Source organism: Octopus bimaculoides, chromosome 1, assembly GCF_046866305.1.
Source record: "Octopus bimaculoides isolate indiv1 chromosome 1, ASM4686630v1, whole genome shotgun sequence".
NCBI classification, from domain to species: Eukaryota; Metazoa; Mollusca; class Cephalopoda; order Octopoda; family Octopodidae; genus Octopus; species Octopus bimaculoides.
Genome location: NC_142928.1, coordinates 3,495,588 through 3,519,486, shown reverse-complemented (window position 1 = coordinate 3,519,486; position 23,899 = coordinate 3,495,588). Strand labels below are relative to the sequence as shown.

The 23,899-nt window shown below is 37.3% G+C and overlaps 1 protein-coding gene across 2 annotated transcripts in view; it reads left to right on the top strand.

Moving 5' to 3' along the window:
- The window catches only part of LOC106880100 (ubiquitin-protein ligase E3B), a 52,673-nt gene that overhangs the window by 5,432 nt on the left and 23,342 nt on the right, over window positions 1–23,899 (top strand). Inside the window, exons 2-17 of one of the 2 annotated variants that reach the window (XM_052975268.2) lie at window positions 888–1,001; window positions 3,617–3,666; window positions 4,423–4,493; window positions 5,109–5,173; window positions 6,843–6,899; window positions 7,677–7,781; window positions 8,358–8,457; window positions 9,604–9,689; window positions 10,283–10,365; window positions 11,773–11,878; window positions 13,240–13,360; window positions 15,232–15,266; window positions 16,429–16,458; window positions 18,228–18,340; window positions 19,266–19,423; window positions 23,021–23,092. In XM_052975268.2, coding sequence (XP_052831228.1) covers window positions 888–1,001; window positions 3,617–3,666; window positions 4,423–4,493; window positions 5,109–5,173; window positions 6,843–6,899; window positions 7,677–7,781; window positions 8,358–8,457; window positions 9,604–9,689; window positions 10,283–10,365; window positions 11,773–11,878; window positions 13,240–13,360; window positions 15,232–15,266; window positions 16,429–16,458; window positions 18,228–18,340; window positions 19,266–19,423; window positions 23,021–23,092 — 1,366 coding nt within the window. The remainder of the gene's footprint in view (window positions 1–887; window positions 1,002–3,616; window positions 3,667–4,422; window positions 4,494–5,108; window positions 5,174–6,842; window positions 6,900–7,676; window positions 7,782–8,357; window positions 8,458–9,603; window positions 9,690–10,282; window positions 10,366–11,772; window positions 11,879–13,239; window positions 13,361–15,231; window positions 15,267–16,428; window positions 16,459–18,227; window positions 18,341–19,265; window positions 19,424–23,020; window positions 23,093–23,899) is intronic. The other variant, XM_014929916.3, reaches the window with a different exon arrangement.

Sequence of the window (23,899 nt, the reverse complement as noted above, 5' to 3'; positions counted from 1 at the left end):
CCACCGAAGTCGACTTTGCCTTTCTCCTTTTGGGATCAATAAATTAAGTACCAGTTATGCACTGGGGTTGATGTAATCAACTTAATCCCTTTGTCTGTTCTTGTTTGTCCCCTCTATGTTTAACCCCCCCCCCCACTGTGGGCAATAAAGAAATAAATATATACTAGCATTACCATCACGTCATTTAAACCTTGCGCTCCCTACAGAGCATAGGCCATCAGTGACCCTTCTCCAATTGGGGCTGTCTTTCTCCCAGATCTTGTTCATTTTGAATTGTCATTGTTTGCTTGTGTAACTTTGATTTTTTTTTTTTCTAGGTAGGGGTGTTGGCCTTATAAAACCCATTTTTACCTGTAGGCAGAGGTGATCCATTTTAGTCTGGTCTTTACCTTTCACCTGTCTGTCAGGAGCCTGGGGTAAACAACCCACCACCCTGCAACAAGGACTGGACCTTACAGTGGCAGTATTATGATGTACCAGCATTACTACATTCTAGTATTAACATGTACCAGTGTTTATATATGGGAACGTGCATAGCTTAGTGGTTAGGGTGTTGGACTTGTTATCACAAGATTGTGGTTTCAATTCCTGGACCAGACAGTGTGTTGTGTTTTTGAGCAAAAATTTCATTTCATGTTGCTCCAGTCCACTCTGCTGGAAAAAATTAGTAATCCTGCGATGGACCAGCATCCTGTCCGGTGGGACACACCAGGGAAACCAGGAAACTGGCCCTGTAAGTCTGTATGACTTGGAAAGGATCTTATTATTATTTTTAGTGTTTATATACGCCAGTGTTCATGTTGATTGATGTGAAATTTAAACTATATTTTTTTTCTGTTTTTTTTTTTTTTTGTCTGTCATCATTTTAATGATTTCTTACCTTGCAGATGTTCAACTCAATTGATCATACCAAGAAAAATCAATTTTTAGAACAAACCAAGGCTGCCAGAGAAGAACGAGCATTTGAGCGAAGGAGAGACAATGCTGCCATTAAAATTCAAGTAAATATATATTTATCTATCTGTATGTCTATCTGTCTATCTACCTATATTTCTATCTTTCTGTCTATCTATCTATCTATCTATCTATCTATCTATCTATCTATCTATCTATCCATCTACACACACATACACACAATGTGCAAACATCGAAAACTATATTTATAGTAATCAAAAGCTTAATTGATAACTCATTTTGTGAAGGAATTTGGTTGAGAGGAAACTGCTGGAAGCCCATTGTATATGTGTGTATATTAATTGCTAGCTAGCACATAGTATTTTGTTTTGCAACCACAATATATTACAAAGCATATTAAAGGTTTACAAGTCAATATTGTGCCGTGCTTTTGTGTTACAGTGCAATGTCCTCATTTTAAAGTTTATTTCTACAGAAAGCACCATCCAAACGTGGCTGATGCCATGTCGCCTTGACTGGCTTCCATGCTTGTGGCACATAAAAAGCACCATCCAATCGTGGTTGATGCCAGTCCCACTGGCCCCTTGTAAAAAGCATCCACTACACTCTCAGAGTGGCTGGCGTTAGGAAGGGCATCCAGCTGTAGAAACACTGCCAGATCAGTTTGATGCCTAGTGCAGCCTCCTGACTTCCCAGACCCCATTTGAACCGTCCAACTCATGCCAGCATGGAAAACGGATGTCAAACGACGACGATGATGATGATGATGATGATTTTCTATAGAATTTAGAGCCAGCACTGAAAGTCATGATATTTCATACTCAAATACATTTATATAAACAATGCAATCCAAGATAGCAAAAACTGGTAATGCTTGTTCTTTCATCAGTAGCAGTAGTTGATGGGTTGGATGTCTTGCTGGTGGAAGAGCAATAACTCTTGAAATATGCATAAACACCCATAATATGTTTTTTATATCTTTGATCGCATTGTTTACATAAATGCGTGTGTGGGTGTGAGTGCATTGCTGTCTCCTTACTTTGACTTCTTGTGATAGCTGCAAATAAGCCTCACCGTTATACAAACAGTGTCATTCATTTCTAATCTTAAAACAAAACGTGCAAGCCAAGTAAGATCGTTGCCAGTGCCCCTGGACTGGTTCTTGTGCAGGTGGCACATGAGATGCACCATTTTGAGCGTGGCCGTTGCCAGTACCGCCTGACTGGCTCCCGTAGGATTTTCGAGCGAGATCGTTGCCAGTGCCCCTGGACTGGCTTGTGCGGGTGGCACATAAAAGACACCATTTCGTGCGTGGCCGTTTTCGTGCGGGTGACACGTAAAAGCACCCACTACACTCTCTGAGTGGTTGGCGTTAGGAAGGGCATCCAGCTGTAGAAACTCTGCCAAATTAGATTGGAGCCTGGTGTTGCCATCCGGTTTCACCAGTCCTCAGTCAAATCGTCCAACCTATGCTAGCATGGAAAGCGGATGTTAAACGATGATGATGATGATGATGATGTGTCTGATCATGAGGAAATATATTACCTTACTTGGGAGCAGGTAAGGATTGGCAACAAGAAGGGCATCTAGCTGTAGAAAATCTGCCTCAATGAATTCTACCTGACCCATGTGAGCATGAAAAAGTGGATCTTAAATATACATTACATTTTCATAATAAACACAATTACATTTTCCCATTTGCTTAATAAATATTTCTTTAGTACAGCCTTATTAGTTCACACTTAATACAATGAAACATTATTAGGTTGCTCTTAATTGAATGTGGCCTTCAAATACATAATGGTTCACTTCACCCTGCCTCTGCTATACCATCCAAGTAAAACATTATCCTCAAAATAAACAAATATATAAACATTTTAATTCTGACTTTGTCTAACAATGGTTGTAATTCTAGACTAATTTCTTAATTTAATTTCGTTTTTTTTTCCTTTCTTTTCTTTTAACAACTGTTTCAGCAAATTTAAACCATTTAAAGAACTAGTTTGTTGCTAAGTCAAAGAGTTACTCACTCTTCTATTAAGCCATGGAGTGACTAACACATATTAGATTCATGCAGTTACTAATCATCATCATCATCATTTAATGTCCGTTTTCCATGCTGGCATGGGTTGGATGGTTTGACAGGAGTTGATAAGGCTGGGGACTGCACCAGGGCCCATCATCTGCTTTGATAATGCTTCTACATTTGGCTGTCCTTCTTAATGCCAACCACTTTACAAAGTGTGCTGGGTGCTTTTTATGTGACACCAGCACCAAGTGTCTTTTACTATAGCCCCAGGCTGATGAAAGCCTTATGAATGGATTTGGTAGACAGAAACTAAAAGAGATCCATTGTGTGTATGTGTGTGTGTGTGTCCCCTCTTGACTTGACATCACATAATTATGGTAAATGAATGTCATTAATTTCCAATATTCTGTGAAGCATGTTTGGGCATAGGGAGATATTGTCTTGATTGGAAAGACAAGGAGGGCATCCAGCTGTAGGAAATAACTTCTTTAATAAATTCTATCCAACCCATGCAGACATGGGAAAGTGAATGTTAAAATGATGATGATGATGATGATGTAGTGCCATATGTAATATCATGATTCAATGTTTGTTAACATTTCTTATTGTTTAAATAAACATGAATTAAATTGATTTTGTTGTGTTTAAATGAAATTATTTCTCCATTTACAGTCTTTGTTTAGAGGTCATGTTTGCCGGGTCAAACTACAAACACAAGTTCGGTAAGTTGAAATATCCTTAATTCTTGAATTATACAATAAAGTTAGTCTTCATTTCTTTAATGGTTCTGGTCAGTAAATCATTTATGCTAATACACAATATTATTTATGGCTGCATGAGAAGATGAAAATGATCACATTAACAATTATGTATGCTTCCATATTTTTTATTACTCAGAACAGTTGTGTCTACATAAGTACAACAATTATTTGAATAAAACAGCATCCATGAGATGGTTATTGTGACAGTTAATAGTTTTCATTGCTTAAGATATTTTACTTTTTTATATGGAAATTGTTCATAGTAGGAAGGGCATCCAGCCGTAGAAACCATGTCAAATCTGACAGTAGAACTCAACATAGCCTTGCTGCTTGCCAGATCCTGTCAAACCGTCCAACCATCCAACCCATGTCAGCTTAGAAAATAGACGTTCAATGATGATGATGATAATGTTGAGAATAAGTAAAAAGGAACACTTTATCACAAAACTGACTGGTAGAGTTCTATGTAGAACTTAAAGTTGTTCTGCTCAGGAATTCAGTCTTCCAGCTTTTATAATATTCTGTCAAAACTCCTAGAACTTTCAGCAGAACTATTTGGTTGGAAAATTCATGAAATTTACACAAATTTGCAATCATGGAAAAGTGAATGTTAAAACAATGATTATGATTATATTTATTTGTTTCATATGATAATGTTTGTATGTTTTACCCAGCATCACTCTATTGTATTTATTATTGTTGGTATTTTATTTACAGGCAGGAGTTGGATTTACTTCTTCAAATACCCCAGACTATGGATATTGAATATAATCCAAAACAACGACCAGGTGAGCTAAATGTATGAGTTTTTAATAATTTATATTTTGGTATGCCAAAGTATATATTTCATTCACAGCATCCAACAGAGTTTATCTAAAAATATCTACTTAACTTCCTAAGAAGACATTTGATCCAGAGAACAGGAAATGAATTCCAATCTTGTTTTTAATTTAAAAAATTTCACTTTTTGTTATCTATAAAAAGAGCATTTCAAGTCTCAAATAATTTCAAAACAGCTGCCCTAGTCTGTTGTTCCTGCCTTGTCCTGTGCCCTTTCTTTTGATCACAGTGTTAATATTAGCCCTTTGGCATTTAAGTTAGTCATATCCAGTCCAAATATTCTACCTGTTTTATACTCAAACTGGTCAGGTTTGGCCTCTCACAACTATCCTACAATTTCATTCTACCAAGAAACTATTACATCATTGAAGTCTCACGGCTACAAGATAATGCATGATTAATTCAAAACAATGAGAATAAATAAATATTACATTTGACAGAGTAATCTGAATGCTAAACAGTATTTCATATGAAGACATTAACATTAATGATTTTCAGTTGTTTTCTTGATTAAATATCATTCGTTTGATGTCTTAATTATCTATTTTTGTGTTTCATTTCAGTGCTGGAACTTTTCTCTGCCTTAAAGAAGTTTCTGTTTGTCTTTAATATCAAAGAAGACAAAAGGGTAATTATTCCACTAAATATTGGAATTTCTCTTTAACCAATTATATTAAACTGTTTCCATTGATTTGGTCAGGAAAATTAGAGTCTTGCCCCAGGTCAGCCCTAAATGATCCCAGGCATAATGTATCCAGAGACAGATTATTTAGTGTGTCTGGACATGTCAATGTCCCTCTTACAACTCTCTTAATGTTTACTTTTCCTTCTTTTTGTGTTTTAATCTGTGTACTCTGCATGTACTTCTTTGCTTTCATTGATGTCTTTCTCTACTTGATTTGTATATCTGCTTTCCGTTCTTTCTTTTACCCTTTTCCAATAAGTTTGCAGTGCACCTGAGCACTGTAGACAATTAGTTCATTATTATTATTATTAAAGAGGGTGAGCTGGCAGAATCGTCAGCATGCTAGGCTAAATGCTTAGCAGCATTTTGTCCATTTTTATGTTCCAAGTTCAAATTCCGCTGACATTGACTTTGCCTTTCATCCTTTTGGGGTTGATAAATTAAGTACCAATTAAACACTGGGGTCGATGTAATCAATTTACCTGCTCCCCCGAAATTGCTGGCCTTGTGCCAAAATTATTATTATTATTGAGTGATAGAGTAGCACATTCCATCAAAATGACTCTTGGGTACAAACATTCAAAGCTCAATATACCCTGATTACCCGTCTGATAAGGGTACACCAGGCATATGCATCACAACCCTATGTGCACAATATAGTGACCTCATATCAAGATAGACAGCACATGACTTTTTATGAGGCCGAGTAGCCCATCCTGCTCATAAGGGTTGTTTAAGGATTATTATCATTATTATTATTACGGTAACGAGCTGGCAGAATCATTAGTGTGCCTGATAAAATGCTTAGCGACATTTTTTCCAGCTCTTTACGTTCTGAGTTCAAATGCTGCTGGAGTCAACTTGGTCTTTTATCCCATCAGGGTTGATAAAATAAGTACCAGTTGAGCACTGGAGTCAATGTAATTGACTAGCCTTCTCCTGCCAAATTTTGGGCCTTGTGCCTATAGTAAAAAGTATTATCATTATTATTTTAGGGTAGTAGAATGTGATTTGAGGGAGATTTGGCTGTTATCTCTTGCACGTTGATCAACTCTGTATAAATTTCGTTGATGGCTCAGGACAGTTTCTGTGTAAGATTCTGATGGTGTTATAGAATCCTCTTGGACCATAACTAGAGGTTCAATCTAATAATTTTAATTAAAGGAATTACTCTGTTCCAAATCGTTGAACAAAGACTCTTGCCTCATGTGTTGCGAAGTGGAACCAAGTCCTGGACTGTGAAGTTGTAAAAGAAACTTCTTAAGGTGGCGAGCTGGCAGAAACGTTAGCATGCCAGGCAAAATGCTTAGCAGTATTTCGTCTGCTGCTACGTTCTGAGTTCAAATTCTGCCGAGGTCGACTTTGCCTTTCATCCTTTCGGAGTCGATAAATTAAGTACCAGTTACGCACTGGGGTCGATGTAATCGACTTAATCCCTTTGTCTGTCCTTGTTTGTCCCCTCTGTGTGTAGCCCCTTGTGGACAATAAAGAAATAAGAAACTTCTTAACCTCACATCCATGCCTGCTTCAGTTTAAATCAATTGATTTTAATTCGAACCTCTTGTTGATATTCAAAAATATCTTTCCTTTTTTTTCTGTTGTTGTTTTGCAGAGGTACGAGTATGTATGCCGTTACCTTCTTCTCAGTGTACAGTCTGAGAACACAAAAGTAAGTCTCCTTTCATGATTCTGAAATTTCCACCTATTTTTTGGTGTATGTATTACCACATATCACCTCCTCCTTACTCCCCCATGACCCATTCCTATTTTCCTTACATTACCCCCAAACCTAGACTCGTCATTGCCCACACCTCTATGTCCCCCATTCACTGCTTTCACTTCTGTCTTCATCTCTACCATCTGTCCCTTTTCTTTCTCACTCTCACAAATTTACCTTCCCACCCTTTCTCATCCACTGCCCCTATTTTCTCATATGCTCACCTCGTTCCTCAAACATATTCCCCAATATCTCATTCCCACCATCGTTTCTCCTTTTCCAGCCGGGATAGCCATGTCTCTGCTCTGCAGTAACACACCTGTTCCTGTTCGTCTTTCATTCTTTAGCCTTTCAATACCTGGCACAAAACCACCTTCCTCAATACTGCACCCCCACCACTGCCAAGGGGTTTTGTGCTGCAAGTTACTTGGTGATCTCACAAAAAAAGCACTCAATACACTCTGTAAAGTGGTTGGCATTAGGAAGGGCATCCAGCCACGGAAACCTTGCCGAAGCAGACGTTGGAGACTAAATGCAGCTCTCAGGTTAACTGGATCCTGTTCAAGGTGATAGGTAGTAATTGTGTTCTTAATAAATTCTCAGGTTTATTTGTTTGAACTACAATTAATTGAGAAGTGGATGTTAAAACATTGTGAAGCTAATAAACTGTGTTCTTAGTCTTATATTATTTTTATGTTAATTATTTGAGTTTATTTTTTTATTTTTCAGACATCGTATGTTGCCATGTCAATGCAAAAACAACATGTGCTTTCCTGGATCCAACAACTGAAAACTGTGTTGTGGAATTGTTGTGTGTGTCTCAAGTATCTCAAGGTAATTTATTTCTAAATTTTATTTCCTGGCTGTTTGGTTAAGTAGTTTGCTTTTATGACCATATGGTTTCAGGTTCAGTCCCACCTTGGGTAAATGCCTTCTACAATAATCCCCAGCTTGTGAGTGGAATTGGTAGGCTCATACCCCTTTTCTCTAATTACATATTTCTCTTCCCGCTACCATTCATTTTTGCCTCTCCTCCTATAAAGAGGCTGGCAAGTGAAGAGAGATGAAAGGGTTTTGAAGTCACTTTAGTTGTCTTGACATAACTGACCTCTCCAACACTGGTGTTACTAGTGCTGCTGCATGAAAGCTCATACATATGTGCATGTGTATGTGTGCATTTGTGTGAGTGTGTACGCATGCATGTGCATATGCAAATGTTAACATTCCATGACTTTGCTTGTCATCATCTGAGCAAAATGGCAAATATTATTGGACAGAATGAACAAATTAAACAATTAATACAGGAGAAATGGATGAAGGTAGAGTGGACAGGGAACCGTTGTTGGTCCAATGCAGCCTTGTGTGTGTGTGTGTACAGTTTTAAAATTAAATTTTTGTTTTTCATTTCAGCCAGAAAATCACCGTGATAACCAAGCAATTGTGGTTCATTTACGTATGCTAATTACTTTCACATGTATTGGTTCTTGGGGTATAGTGAAAGGAAAGACTGGTAACTATTTATTTCCTGTTATTTTGACATTATTGCAAAGGAATCTATCTGATGCTCTACTGATTCTACCATTTGGCTGCCTTACTTTCTATATTAGTTCTTTATTGGTGAACTTCATTGATGACCATTCAGAATGTAGCTCTTTATTGTGTTGAGTCTTTGTTATGCTTCCTGTACTGTTTAATTCTGCCATGTCTATTAGACATAGACCCCCCCCCCCTACTCTTACATGCATACATTAAAGAAATATTTATTAAACACGTGGAAAAATGCAATTATGTTTATTATGAAGATGTAATTGTAAATATTAACCCTTTTGTTACTCTATTTTTCACCAAATGCACTGCCTTTGTCTCAATTAATATTGAAAATAATGAAGAGTTTAGTAAAATAACTTTGTCATTATTAAATTGGTGTTTGGAACATAAATTACCATGAAATATTGATGGAAAACACAGATAAGGAAATAATTTTATTCTCAAATGCAGGAGAATGTTAATAATGTAACATGAACAGCGGTTGCTGACAGATTTTTCTTCAAAATATGGAGAGTTTCTCCTGTTCCTGCTATTTTATTAGCATTCTCCTGCATTTGAGAATAAAATTATTTCCTTATATGTGTTTTCCATCAATATCTCAACGCTTCTAAAGCAAACTTTGATTGATGGAAGGTTTTAACATAGACCACTTTAAAACAGGAAGTTTACATCAGATGACAAGGGTCAGTCTTGGGCAGTTTGGTATTAAAAGTGTTAGTTTGTATTTCATGCTGAATTTATTATTGGTAAGGGGCCTCTGAAAAAGGTCTCAGGGAGTAGTAGCATCTCTGCCTTCCTGAGCTAGTTTTCCACCATATTTCTCGAGACCACTTATATCTAGAAACTGAGGTTGGGGGTAAGCAAGGGCATGCTTATGTAGGAAATCCAGCTCCAAAAACGCCTCATGATACCAAAGAAGAATGGGCACCAGCCAGCCCAGAGGTTGGGGTGGGCTGCACCTGTCTACCTCGGTTGCTATGGCATTGAGGTAGATCCAGCTACCCCTGTTAATGGGGACAAAACCTGGATTTAAAACATTGTATGATGATGATGATGATGATGATGATGATGATTTTACTTTGTTTTTGTTTGTTTTTTTTGTCTTCAGGTGAGGCACTTAAGCCTGGACTTAATCAGCTTTGTAATAACATCATGGGGTTTCTGAATAGCAAAGGTTTCTATAGTGTTATACAGGTAGGTTGTAAGAATTGATTTTTTTTTTATCTTTTATCTTTTACTTGTTTCAGCCATTAAACTGTTGCCATGCTGGGGCACCACCTTGAAGGAATTTAGTCAAATGAATTGATCTCAAAACTAAAGTTTTCAAACGTGGTACTTATTCTATTGGTCTGTTTTGCTGAACCACTAAGTTATGGGCCCGTAAACACACCAATATATATATATAAAAACTGCATTTTAGTCTTTAATGAATTTAAACTGTGGCAATTAGGTCCATGTGTGTCTTTACTAAGGTTAATAATTATTCATTGAACTATGAAGAATGATGGAAGTGTGGAATACAATAATCCTTTGACTATTGCGATAGGTGAAAATCTGCAAAGTAGGAACAGTATTGTACTGTATATTCTTTTTGATTATTTTCATAATTTGTATATATTTATTTTATTATAAATGCAAAACAACACCACGGAGGAATCAACGTAAGCTTAAATAATAAACTGTGATAGGTGAACCGCATTATGGTGAGGGATTACTATAGTTTTAAAATCCTTTTATAGTTTCAATTTAATTTCCGCAACAGTTGAATCTTTTTCTCTCTGTTCCAGGTTCTTCTTACTCGAGGTCTTGCTCGGTCCAAACCAGTCTTCAGCAATACATCACTCACAGCTGTTATCACTATAGCACTTCGGTAAGAAGATCTTCTGTTTTGTTTAAAACTATTTCATTATGGCATTAGGAATGGCATCCTGCTGTAGAAACCATATGATGATGACAGTAGGAGTTGACAGTTGTATAAATAAGTGCTGGACAATCTAAATGAAAGGAATCTACACAGGAGAAAACTTAGCAATGACTTTGCGACATCTGATTGCAGGTGGCTGAATCTCACAAACAAGATGACAAAGGACCAAAACATGTTGGGGTGCTGTGCTGGAGAAGACCATGCAAGCATGGGAAAAATGGACCTCAGATTATGATGATATTAGCCTAAGTTTTTCATAACTTGTATTTGTGGAAGACTACAAACAAACGACCCCACTTGTATGACAGTTCTGTCCCACTGCCTGGCACCATGGGCAAATGTCTTCAACTGTAGCTTTGGGCCAACCAAAACCTGTGTCCTTCATTTTCAATCTTCTGTAAAAACATGTCTGGTCATGGGGAAATCTTACCTTGCTTGGAAAACATGTGAGTGTTGGTGATAGGAAAGGTTTCCAGCTATAGAAAATTCTCAACAATTTCTATCTGGCCTGTGCAAACATGGACATGGAAAGTGAATGATGACGATGATAATGATTATATATATATATATTTAAAGGCAGATAAACACATGTAGATTTGATGAGTATAGTTACATGAAATACAAAATATACAAGAGGTTTTTATGTAACAGTTGTATCTTAACACCTGTTTCGGGTGAACCATAGCATATTCCTTGACTATTACATAATAAAGAACCATAATGTAGGTGTATGAAATAACATGAGTTCCTAAAGAGCTATGAGGCAAAGCCATGTTACCCTCATCAGAGCAGTGTGGCTTAAAGCATTTTTCACAACAGTGTACATACAAGTGTGAATATGATTAAGAAGTTTGAGTGTCTTCTACTATGGACCCAGGCCATCCAAACCCTTGTGAGTGGATTTGGTTGACAGAAACTAAAAGAAGCCTGTCGCGTGTGTGTATAAAAGTTTGTATATATGTGTCTATGTGTTTGTGTCTCCCTGTCATGATATCACCTAATAACTGTGAATGAGTATCATCATCATACAAGCATCCTTCATTTCCAATCTTCCATGAAAACGTGTAGTAGAAACAGGTGAGGGTTGGTGACAGCAAGGGCATCCACCTATAGAAAGGCTGCTTCAACAAATTCTGTCTGACCTATGCATGCATGGAAAGATGAATGTTAAAATGATGATGGTATATATGTATATATACGTCCAACCCATGCCAGCATGGAAAACGGACGTAAAACGATGATGATGATGATGATATATGTGTTTATGTATGCACACACATACACACACACACACATGTATGTATTTTGTTACAAAACTACTTTATGCTAATACTCAAAGCTTTATGATTTCAGACCACTGTTGGCATCCAACTTTTCTGAGAACCTTATGACTATGTTTCTCCTCCATATTCTGTCTGTTCCTGCAGTTATCTATCACATCAATACACATTCTCAAGAGGTAAGCACATTTATTTCATATACGAGATCCCATACAATGTAATGTGCAATGAGCTCAAATAGAAGACAACTCAGGAGGGTCACGTTTTAATAAATGTATTAGTTTAATACTTAAAAAGCAGGGGAAGTATTTTGACGTTCAGCTGATAGTCCTTAACCAGACAAAAAAAAAACTAAGAAGAATGAGGAATGGTGATGAGAAAAATCGCCACTTTTTATCATTCTTTTATTTCTTCTGATGAAGGCCTATCATCTGGAAATGTTAAGACTCATTTTTTTCCAATGAAGTGTGCTAGCTCCATTTCTTACAAGCCTACACCTGTCCTCAGCAGTCACAGCCCATGTTTCACTGTTGTGTAGCATAGCTGTTTGCACACAGGCATCATACGGTCTGCCTTTCACTCTGAGAGAGAGGCCCTTTGTTGCCAACAGGGGTAGGAGCTCTCTGAACTTTGCCTAGTCTATTCGTATCCTCATAGCTATGCTCTTGAAGCATCCACCTCCACTACTGACTTGGTCACCTAGGTAACAGAAGCTATCTACTACCTCTGGCTTATTTGTGTGTATATGTATGTCTTTTGCTGAATGCTAAGTTTCAGGGATGTAAACAGACCAACACTGGTTGTCAAGTGGTAGTGGGGGACTGGGGGACAAACACAAAAGACACATACACACACTCTCACACAATGAGTTTCTACACAATCTACCAAATTCACTCACAAGACATTGGTTGGCCTTGAGCTTTAATAGAAAAGCTTGAGAAGACCTGTTGAGTCAAGTTAAACCAAAATCGTAGCTGTGGCCAGTGCCCTCTTACTAGTTTCTGTGCCTGTGGCATGTAAAAAGCACTATCCAAATGTGATCGATGCCAGGGCCGCCTGACTGACTCCTGTGCTGGCGGCATGTAAAAAGCACCATCCAAGCGTGGCTGATGCCAGTACCCTCTGACTGGCTCCCATGCTGGTGGCACATAAAAAGCTCTATCCGAATATGATCAATTCCAGGCCCACCTGACTGGCTCCTGTGCTGGTGGCACATAAAAGCACCCACTACATTCTGCTGAGTGGTTGTTGTTAGGAAAGGCATCCAGTTGTAGAAACCTTGCCAGATCAGATTGGAGCCTGGTACAGTTTCCTGGCTTGCCAGTTCCCAGTCAAATCATCCAACCCATGCCAGCATGGAAAACGGATGTTAAACAATGATGATGATGATGAATCTGTCAAAATTCATCATCATATTCTACAAGACAAAAAAGGACGTTTAAGAACAACAGACACACTGACAATGTACTTGTTAACCTTTATCATCAAAACGTTTGTTACATGATTTTGTTTAAAAAATCCTTTTGCTTTTCTCTTGCAGTGTATGAACACATTAGTAACACATCGTATCTTTAAACGATGTCTTGATTTATTAACCAATGAACAAAGTACTCGCATAGTGTTCAATTCATTAGAAGGAAACTATGCTCTGTGCCTTTTAGGTGAGTGTTTCAAATAAAACTTATATATTTCTGTTAAATTCAAATTATGATATACGTAAACAAACAAACGAAGTTTGCTTTTTAGAAGCGTTGAGATGTCTTAGAAAGTTAAAGAAGTGATTTTTAAATTATATATTCCTGGATAGATTTTACACAGGATGAGACTAAATATTGGGTTGTCCAGAAAGTTTGTGCCAATTTATAGTAGCTTACCTTTCGACGTATTTGCCATGAAACCACCTCAATTCTGGGAAGAGGGTATTTTCAAGTTAAAGGAAAGATGGAGACGCATTGTGCAACAAAATGGTTGATTAAAAATGTAATGGCAAGTATTTATTGACCTTTTTCTTTCCTTTAAAATTCGGCACGAACTTTCCGGACAACCCAATAGTTTGTCCCTCCTGCTGTAACCTGCAGAGTTAGTCTTTCCTAAGACTAACTCTGGAAATTAGTCTTTGGAATTTTTACCTGTTGCTCTTTTTTATTTTGTAGAACTGATTTAACATTTTTTTTAAATATTTTTTTTCCTGGCTTCAGTCACTTGACTGTGGCCATGCTGGAGCATCAATGCAAAGGTTTTTAGTCAGTTATATTGACTACTACTTAGTCTGATACCCATTTGAATCATTTCTATTTATCAAATGAAGTTCCTTCACAGTGTTTAGATCGGTTTAGAATTACAAATAATGTCATATGTCACTGCTCACTATACCAATTTACATATATATTTTTATATATGTATTGAAATCTATATATATATACATATATATAGATTTGTGTACATATATCCATCCACTCATCACTGCTCACTATACCAATTTACATATATATATTTATATATGTACTGAAATATATATATATATATATATATGTATATATATATATATATATATATATATATATATATATATATATATATATATATATATATATATATGGGAGAATATACAAAAAATAACAACAGACGAGGACAGGTGGTGTAAATAACAAAAGTATATATTAGTATGACGCTCGGGAATATAGGTTTGTGCACATATATCCATCCATCCATCCTTATGAATGCAAGTAACACCATGTATCTCTGCTCACCACATGGATTTACTCACCCCCACCCCCACATACTGGCATTAAGGAAGGCATCCAGGTGTAGAAATGATGCCAAGGTAGATATTGCAGCTTGGTGCAGTCCTTTGACTTGCTGGCTCCTGTTGAAATGTCCAGTTGTGCCACCATGGAAAATGGATATTAAATGATAATGATGACATTTTATATACATGTATATGATGGACTCTGCCATCGTTAGAGATGACGTATGAGAATTTGATAATTTCTTACCAAACAACCACACAGATGATTTGTTTACAGTGATCAGATGTTTGTGTAGACAAGCTGACTCCCTTCATCAGATCGACATTACCTGTACAGGTGCAACAGGTACCACATGTCAGATGTCGAAATAATCACAGAGCAATGTGAAATGAAGTGCTTTGCTCAAGAGCACAACACAACTGAACTTTGTTGAAGCAAATTTTCTATGGCTTGTTAACCTTTCTTGTTGCCAGTTCTGACATGTTTCCATGTTTTCACCGAATATTAGAAATGAATGACACCACTTGTGTGATAGTAGCACTCACTTGCAACTATCATGTGAAGACAAGGACACATAGACACACATATATGACAATCTTCTTTCAGTTTCTGTCTACCAAATCTACTCATAAGGCTTTCGTCAGCCTGGGGTTATAGCAGAAAAATACTTGCTCCTGCTGCTCTGCTGTGGGACTGAACCTGAAGCAAACTCATTAACCACACAACCATACCTGCACCACCAATTAAATACTATTTTTGTTTCTTGTTATTTTTATTTATAGCTAATCTGGTACATCTTGGCTATACTGAAGTTGAGGTGAGTTTTTACAGTTTTCACCCTTTTTCCAGTGTCTTCATCCATACAAGCTAAGTTACTGAAAAAGAAAAAAAAAGAATGTAGAGTTGTTTAGGGTTTCAAGTATGCTTCTTTCAGAAACATTTTCTCATGACCAGAACTGTTGAAGCATGGAATAAACTTTTCACATCAGTTGTTAGAATATTGCATTCTTGAAAAGTTCCATGCTTCTCTAAATTCACCAACAATACTCTTGACCTGTGCATGCACCCTTTCGTTTTATGACTCTTAACCCTTTCGTTACCAACCCAGCTGAAACCAGTTCTGGCTCTGAGTACAAATGTCTTGTTTTCCTAAGTTTTGAATCAAAATATTCCACCAAACCTTAGTCACAAATTATGTTCCTAACACTAGCTTAATGATAACTAAGTTATTTTACTAAATTCTGTGTTATATTTAAAATTAATTGAAAGGAAAACAAAGCATCTCAAAATAATTACATAACGAAAGGGTTAATGTTCGCTTTTCTGTCTGTTTTTCTCTACACTGTGACTGTACTTCTAGCTTTCATTGCTGTCTTTCTTTCTTTGATATTTTTCCTCCTTTCCGTTTCCTCTTTTAACCTTTTCTGACAAGTTCTAATGCACCTGCAAAACCATATATAATAATTTCATTATTCTATTATGTTATTAAGAGTGCTTAAAAGGAATCAGATATAGTGTGCAAGAAAGAAGACTGCACTGGTATGGACATGTGATGCATGTGGATAGTGACAGCTGTATAAAGAAGTACTGACCACTAAATGTGGCTGGAGCTATATTTTTAGTAATATATTAGTAATATTCATATATTATGTATTAAGATATCTAATATTGTTATGGAAATTTTATTACTTAATATGATATATAATCTATTTTCATTAAGTTCATAGCTTGATTAATTAGCAATTATTTTCACATATTATCTACATTCAGTTTTATCGTAATGTATTATTGTATATTTATCTATATATTGCTTTTTAGTTTGTTTTGCATTGATTTATGTATTTTGTTTAAAAAATGTTAAACTATAGATTGACAAATGTTTATTTAGTGTGAAATATATTTGGCTTATGTTATCAATACATTTTGTTTGTTATCAAAGCCTTACTGCTCATTGATACAATGTTTCTTACTTTTCACAGGGTTTGGTTGAAAATACTTTAAAATTTATGGTAAGATTCATTTTTTTGTTTAAACATTAGTTACCGGACTTACAAAAAAATGTTAACCATCATCATCATCATCATCATCATCATCATCATCAATATTATCATCTTTTTAACATCCACCTCTTCTGTGCTTGTGTCAGACAAGACTATATCGAAGCAGGATTTTTTAAGGTCTGAAGCCCTTGCTGGTGCCAACTCTCACTTGTTTCCAAAGTTGGTAATAATCCTCCAGTTTGTCGGAAAATGAACAGCCCAGACATGGTTTCACAGACAACTGGAAACAAATGACCCTTTCTGAATGCACCTTTTGTTTATAAACAGCAAATGCTGTGGGGAAACTCAGACTCTGTCTCATACACTCTCTCTGTCTCTGTCACTGATGCACATACATATATCATCATCATCCTTTAATGTCCGTTTTCCACGCTGGTAAGGGTTGGGTGGTTTGACAGGAGCTGGTGAGGCTGGGAACTCTAATTGTCTGCTTTGGTATGGTTTCTGCAGCTGGATGCCCTTCCTAATGCCAACCATTTAACAGAGTGTACTGGGTGCTTTTTACTATCAGCACCAACAAGATCACCAAGCAATTTGCCAGACAAAACTCATCAGCTGAGAGGTGGTGGTGGTGGTAAGTTTAGTATTGAAGGGAGGGGGCTTCGTGCCAGTTGAGAGATTAATGGTATAGCGCTACAAGGACAGATGTCTTGCTGTACAGTAGATACCTTGGATACCCCAGTTGGAAAAGAAAGGAGAATAATAGAAAGACAGGAATAACCATCATCCTTATTTTTAGGGTGGTGAGAAATGTTAGCACTCCAGACCAAATGCTTTCATCTTTTCAGGGGTCAATAAAATAAGAACCAGCCCCTTCTTCAAACATTTCAGGCCTTGTGCCTATAGTCGAAAGGGTAATTATTATTATTATTGAGTGAGAGAGTAGTATATGCCCTCAAAGTGACACTGGGGTAAAATATATGAAGCCCAGTATACCCATCATGACTACCCGTCAGATAAGGGTACACCAGGCACATGCATCACAATCATATGTGCGCGACATAGTGATCTCATATCAAGACAAGCAGCGCATGACCTCGCAGGTGGGGCTCAGTTAGAATTTTCTTGAGATCGAGTAGGCCATCCCGCTCAAAAGGTCCCTGAATAAGGTTTGTTTAAGGATGCTAAACAAAATACCCATGTTTCCAAAGGTGAGTTATTCAAACCCCAAAGAATTCCTCTCAACACATGGCTATGATACTCCCCCACTACTTCTGCTCATGATCAGAGATGCACATATGGCCAGCCCCCAAGGGACATACTCAACTGGTTAAGGTCAAACAACTGACTAGCAAATCTGTGGAATTGAGCAGAATATTTGCTGAGGCCCATCTTTTCTATCTAATACTTCCCTGATTATTCTGTCCATGCCAAGGAGGCAAACTGTTTGTAACAGTTCTACTGGGCACTCTATTCCAATTTCCTTTATATTCCTCTTGATGCCTTCTGATACTGTTCTCAAGGAACCATCAATAATTGGCACTATCTTCACCTTCTTCATTTCCCATAGCCAGGCTTAAGAGGGTTGTATTTATCTATTTTTTCGCCTTCCTTCTTGACTGTTTGTGGGTCAAAGGGGCATGCCTAGTCTTACACTAATTTTGTGTTATTATTTATTGCTGTATGATTTATTATTTAAAATGTTTGCTTTGTTTTCCTACAATACCAAAAGTGAGCTGAAAACTCTCACAAAATCTACTTGGCTCGTATTTTTTCAGAATGTAATGATATATTTATTGGACAGTTGTAAAAAATACGTCCAAAGCAAGAAATCGAACCTGACGTTGTGGCACCCTGTTTTAGGCTGGTTCTCTCAAAACACAGACCAAAGGTCAGTAATTTGTGTTTGTTGTAGTAAATGCACTTGTGCATTTGTTTGTAAGTTATGATGAGTGTGCCTTCTTTTTATGTTGTGATCATCAGACCTTAAATCTTCCATAAACTTAAATGTCTAGCAATCAACATTATTTACATTTGACGGATATTTGTCCTCATCTTGTTTGTTGTTAACACAACGTTTCGGCTGATACACCCTTCAGCCTTCATTAGGTGACCCAGGTTAAAAATTTCCCCAATAAATCAGAACTTCTTGTTCCTTCTTCCCTGAAAATGTGAATTTTAATTGTCTTTATAATAAATCAAAATTTATAAATGTTGTGATATTCATGACTTTCCCAATGTCACAAGCAACTTAGAATCAAAACCATGTTGTGAATTCTGTAAATCTGTCAATGAGAGATATTCAGCAACAGTACTTTGTAGTAAAGATTTTTTGCCAACATAACATGGCAGTCCTGGTTTAGGATGAATGTTGCTGTAATTTAGCCCCAGGAGACATTGTTTCCAGCTGGCTATACAACACGATCTGTGTCCTTATATTTTCAAACAAGGGCATTTAGCACCCCCACTCAGCTCAAAACAATATCTGTGTATTGCAATTTTCAGGTTATTTCCCTTCATCAGCACAGAATAATTGTTTGGCTAGAGCTGGTGATACACAGATATTGTTTTGAGCTTAGTGGGGGCGCTAGATTCCCTTGTTCGAAAATATAAAGATTACAGATCATGTCATATAGCCAGCTGGAGACAATGTCTCCTGGGACTAAATTACAGCAACATTCGTCCTAAACCAGGACTGCCATGTTATGTTGGCAAATAATCTTTACTCCAAAGTACTGTAGCTGAATATCTCTCATTGCGAGATTTAAAAATAGTAATTTCCATCTTTTTTTTTGTTTTTAATTTTCTCTCTTCAGTTTACATGAAGCCATGCCATATGTTGTGAAACAACTACAGCTTCTGTGGAGTAGCAAAATGATTCGATTACTGTTTAATGAATTGCTGGAGTATGTTGATGCCAATAAACAAACACAACAACAGACCAACAAGTCCAGTGCCTCTTCACCAACTAAAGGTGAGCATCTTAGGTTTCCACTTTTATCAGCATTTTACATCTATTTTTTTTCTGTGTTTGCATGGATTGGACGGGTTTCCTCTGGTACAGAATATTGCTAATTATTGCAATGCTTTATCATTTCCTTCATGAGGTTCAGTTTCTTGAGATGAATTTTATACTACTTCCTTCCATGTCTTCCTTGGTCCTTCTTTTTCATTGGTTCCTTCAATTTAGATTACTTGACACTTCTTTACCCAACATCATCCTCTATATATATTCCTCATGGCCATCCCAACTCAGACTTTTCCCTTGCCACACTACATCTTCTGATTCCCTTCATACCCAGTTTTTCTCAACTATACCCATTTTTTTTAGTGATCACCTGACTAAAGACCATTGTACCCTATCAAGGGTCTTCTCCAAATCAACAACTGCTAGATATTGTGGCTTGCAATTTGTGAAGAATTTCTCCTGTAAGTTATCTCACTAAAAAGAGGGAATCAATGATACCTATCCTGGCACAAACCTTAAACTCCATTGCTCCTAGACCAACTCTCTTCCTAATCAATCATACTACAACTCCTTTTATATTTACATTTATAACCTGGTACATCAGTTTCATTCCTCTTTATTGCCTCTTACTTGAGCATCTCCTTTGTTCTTGTAGCCAATTGATGATGGTACTGCTGTACAAGTCATTTAGAGTGACCCATTCCTGTACTTTTTAATTAACCATGTATGTGACTAGTGTATTTATTACATTGCTGGATAATTTTCAACTTCTCAGCAGCTATTTCTGGTCCTGTTTGTTTTTTCTTTCTGCCTTCATATCCCTAATGGTCACCTATATTAGTTTCACTAGTTGGTCCTTCCATTGGGTCTACTTGGAACTGTTAATCTCTCTCCCACCTTTACTCTTCATTAACCTGTTGTAGTAGCATTTCCATACCCCCCCCCCCCCCCCATGATATCCTGATTCCTACTGATACATTGCCTTGCAATCCAGAACAACTCACACCTCTGATAGCAAACAATTGTTATTACTGGTGACCCTGTCAGTGCAGGAATCACTTAAAAGCACCCAGTCCACTCTGCTGGGTCGTTGGTGTTTGAAAGGGCATTCAGTCTTAAAAATCTTGTCAAAACTGACCTCGCCTGTGCTTGTGTCACATAAAAAGCATTGAGTCCACTCTGCTGAGTGGTTGGTGTTAGGAAGGGCATCCAGTGGTAAGAATCCTGCCAAATCAGTCACAGAAGTCTGGTGCAGGCTTCTGCCTGGCTGGCTCTTGTGAAACCATCTCACCCATGCCAGCATGGAAGGTGGACGTTAAAAGATGATGATGATCATGGTATAAGCGGACGTTAAACGATGATGATGATATATATATATATCTACACACACACATCATTGTCATTATTTAACATCTATTTTGCATGCATGGAAGGTGGACATTAAATGATGATGTTTAATGATATGTCAGCCCAAAATAAATGATCAATGTTCCAGCCATGATCATCTCCCCTTCGATCATTCATAAATGAGCCTTAGTATTAACACAGCAGCTTGGACCACTACATTTCACTCTTTTCAAACTCAAGCCCAATGAAGAAAGAATATCCTTTACAAAAACCCAAACTCCCTTTCCACTTTTACATTGCTTTAGACTGTTTTCTGACCAGCAGAATTGTCTTAGTTTTTCATGTTTTACTTGTTGCAGTCATTTGACTGCAGCCAGGCTGGGGCACTGCCTTGAGGAATCTTAGTCGAACAAATCAACCCCAGTACTTATTGTTTTTGAAAGCCTGGTACTTATTCGATCAGTTCCTTTTGCTGAACTGCTAAGTTATGGGGGGTGTAAACACACCAACACCAGTTGTCAAGCAGTGGTGGGGGACAAAGAGAGACAGAAAGACACACACATACACATATATACATACATATATATATATATATATATATATATATATATATATATATATATATATATATATTTCGTTTTTGGATTTGGTTTGCAAGATTTTTTATGTGATTTCGTGTGTTGAAGCATATTCTGTTGTGTCTGGGGAGAGTCATTTTCTTTTCGTGCCTTAAAATTTAACACACTCACCATTAAAATTTCCACTTATTTCTTATTTTTATTTTCCTAAAATTTTTGTTGCGTCTTGCAACCTTTTCAATAGTCTTGCAAGACGCAACGAAAATTTTAGGAAAATAAAAATAAGAAATAAGTGGAAATTTTAATGGTGAGTGTGTTAAATTTTAAGGCATGAAAAGAAAATGACTCTCCCCAGACACAACAGAATATATATATATATATATACATATATATATATATATATATATATATATACACATACATACATACATCATCATCACATATAATAATAATAATGAAATTCTTGTGTACAGTGCTCAGATGCGCTACAACTCATCAAAGGTGCATTTGTAATACATAGAATTATGTACAAAAGTCAAGAAAGTGAACAGTGTATGAGTCATGATATACATGTGTGCATGCGTATAGAGAGGAGGGTATCAGGTGTAGTGTTGGCAAATTTCAGGAAGCATGGAGGTTTTAAAGGATGCAATGTCTCAGCAGCTAACAACTGATGCAGGTAGTTTGTTCCATGCTTCAGCAACTCTGATAGGCTTCTTTCAGTTTCTGTCTACCAAATCTACACACAAGGCTTTGATCGACCTGAGGCTATAGCAGAAAACACTTGCCCAAGGTGCCACATGGTGGAACTGAACCCAGAGCCATGGGGTTGGGAAGCAAACTTCTTGTCACACAGCCACACCTGCGTTTTTTTTTATGTCATGGGAGAACACTTCCTTTCTGTAGATGATGTGCATTCATAACACGTGTGATTCACCTGTGTAAGGGGAATTCAAGATACCGAGATGTTTTGACCATATTGTGTGTCTCTTCAGTTGAAGCTGCCCCCTTATTAAACTTCTCAGATAGCTAGTTCAGAAGAGCAGAGGCCATTGTAGTAGTGGTAGAAGAGGCAAAGAGAGGAGATAGTGTATCTGCAGGCCTGTGATTGCCAAAGTGAATCTTTGGAAATTAGTGAAATGGCTTCTATGTGTGTGTGTAACTGCAGCTCTTTTTTTTTTAACTTTATTGAGAGTTACCAATTGATCATAGCTCTTAAAAGGAATCCCTTTAAGGAATTTTAAGGGTAGGGCAAAAAATAATCGAATGATTCTGGTGGGGATTGTTCAAATTGTTTCAATACTTTGACTTTCAGTGATTATAAGTGAAGAAAATTCATTTGTTATAAGTAGAACTGTAATATATATTATTAGTGGTAAAATAGTTGTAAGGATAAATTTGGAATAATCATGGATGAAAATTAGTTGTTCTATGAGTGAGGAGTTTGCATAATAAAATCCTAATTGTCCTCGTTGGGTCACATATTAAATAAGGCTCCTGTTCTTTTGCAATGCAGATTAGCAATGTTGTGATGTTTATGTGTATAAGGTTGGGGACCACAAGAAACTATCAGAGATTGTGAGACTTAATATCTAGAGTGTGTTTGGGGATTTACATTGCTTCTCTGATGTGTTGTGTGGTGATTGAATCTTCATCTTTCTGAGTATTTCCTTTTCAGAATTTAATCCAAACTCCTTCACTCAAATGTATTCTTTTACTGTGAATGAGTTTAGTAATCTAAAAAAGATTGGTAAGTTTTATTATTCAGAGAAGTTTTTAGTTTCCCCCTCACTTAATACACGCACCTCAGTGTTTCTTTATTTTAGACTTATAACCTTTAGTATAAGTGTAGTTTTTGTTGTTGTTGTTGATGTTGTCTTCACCTTTCTTCCACAATCAAGGTGGTTATTCCATTATTTAGATTTAATTGCGTAAACATGACACTTGACAAAAAAAAATGTTTCCATTCCTTTACTTGCTTCACTTCCTGTAGGTATTTCTTTGTTAGAGTTTTAATTACTAATCTCACCTGAAACCATGATATCATAATATTTAGTGTGTGTGTGTGTGTGTGTGGCTCATGTGCGGGTGACACATGAAATCTTTCGAGCGGGATCGTTGCCAGTGCCCCTGGACTGGCTCATGTGCAGGCGACACATGATATCTTTCGTGCGAGATCGTTGCCAGTGCCCATGGACTGGCTCTTGTGCGAGTGACACATGAGGTTTTTCGAGCGAGATCATTGCCGGTGCCCCTGGACTGGCTCATGTGCGGGTGACACATGAAATCGTTCAAACGACATCGTTGCCAGTGCCCCTGGACTGGCCCTTGTGCGGGTGACACATGAGGTTTTTCGAGCGAGATCGTTGCCGGTGCCCCTGGACTGGCTCATGTGCGGGTGACACATGAAATCGTTCAAGCGGGATCGTTGCCAGTGCTCCTGGACTGACTCATGTGCGGGCGACACATGAAATCGTTCAAGCGGGATCGTTGCCAGTGCTCCTGGACTGACTCATGTGCGGGCGACACATGATATCTTTCGAGCGGGATCGTTGCC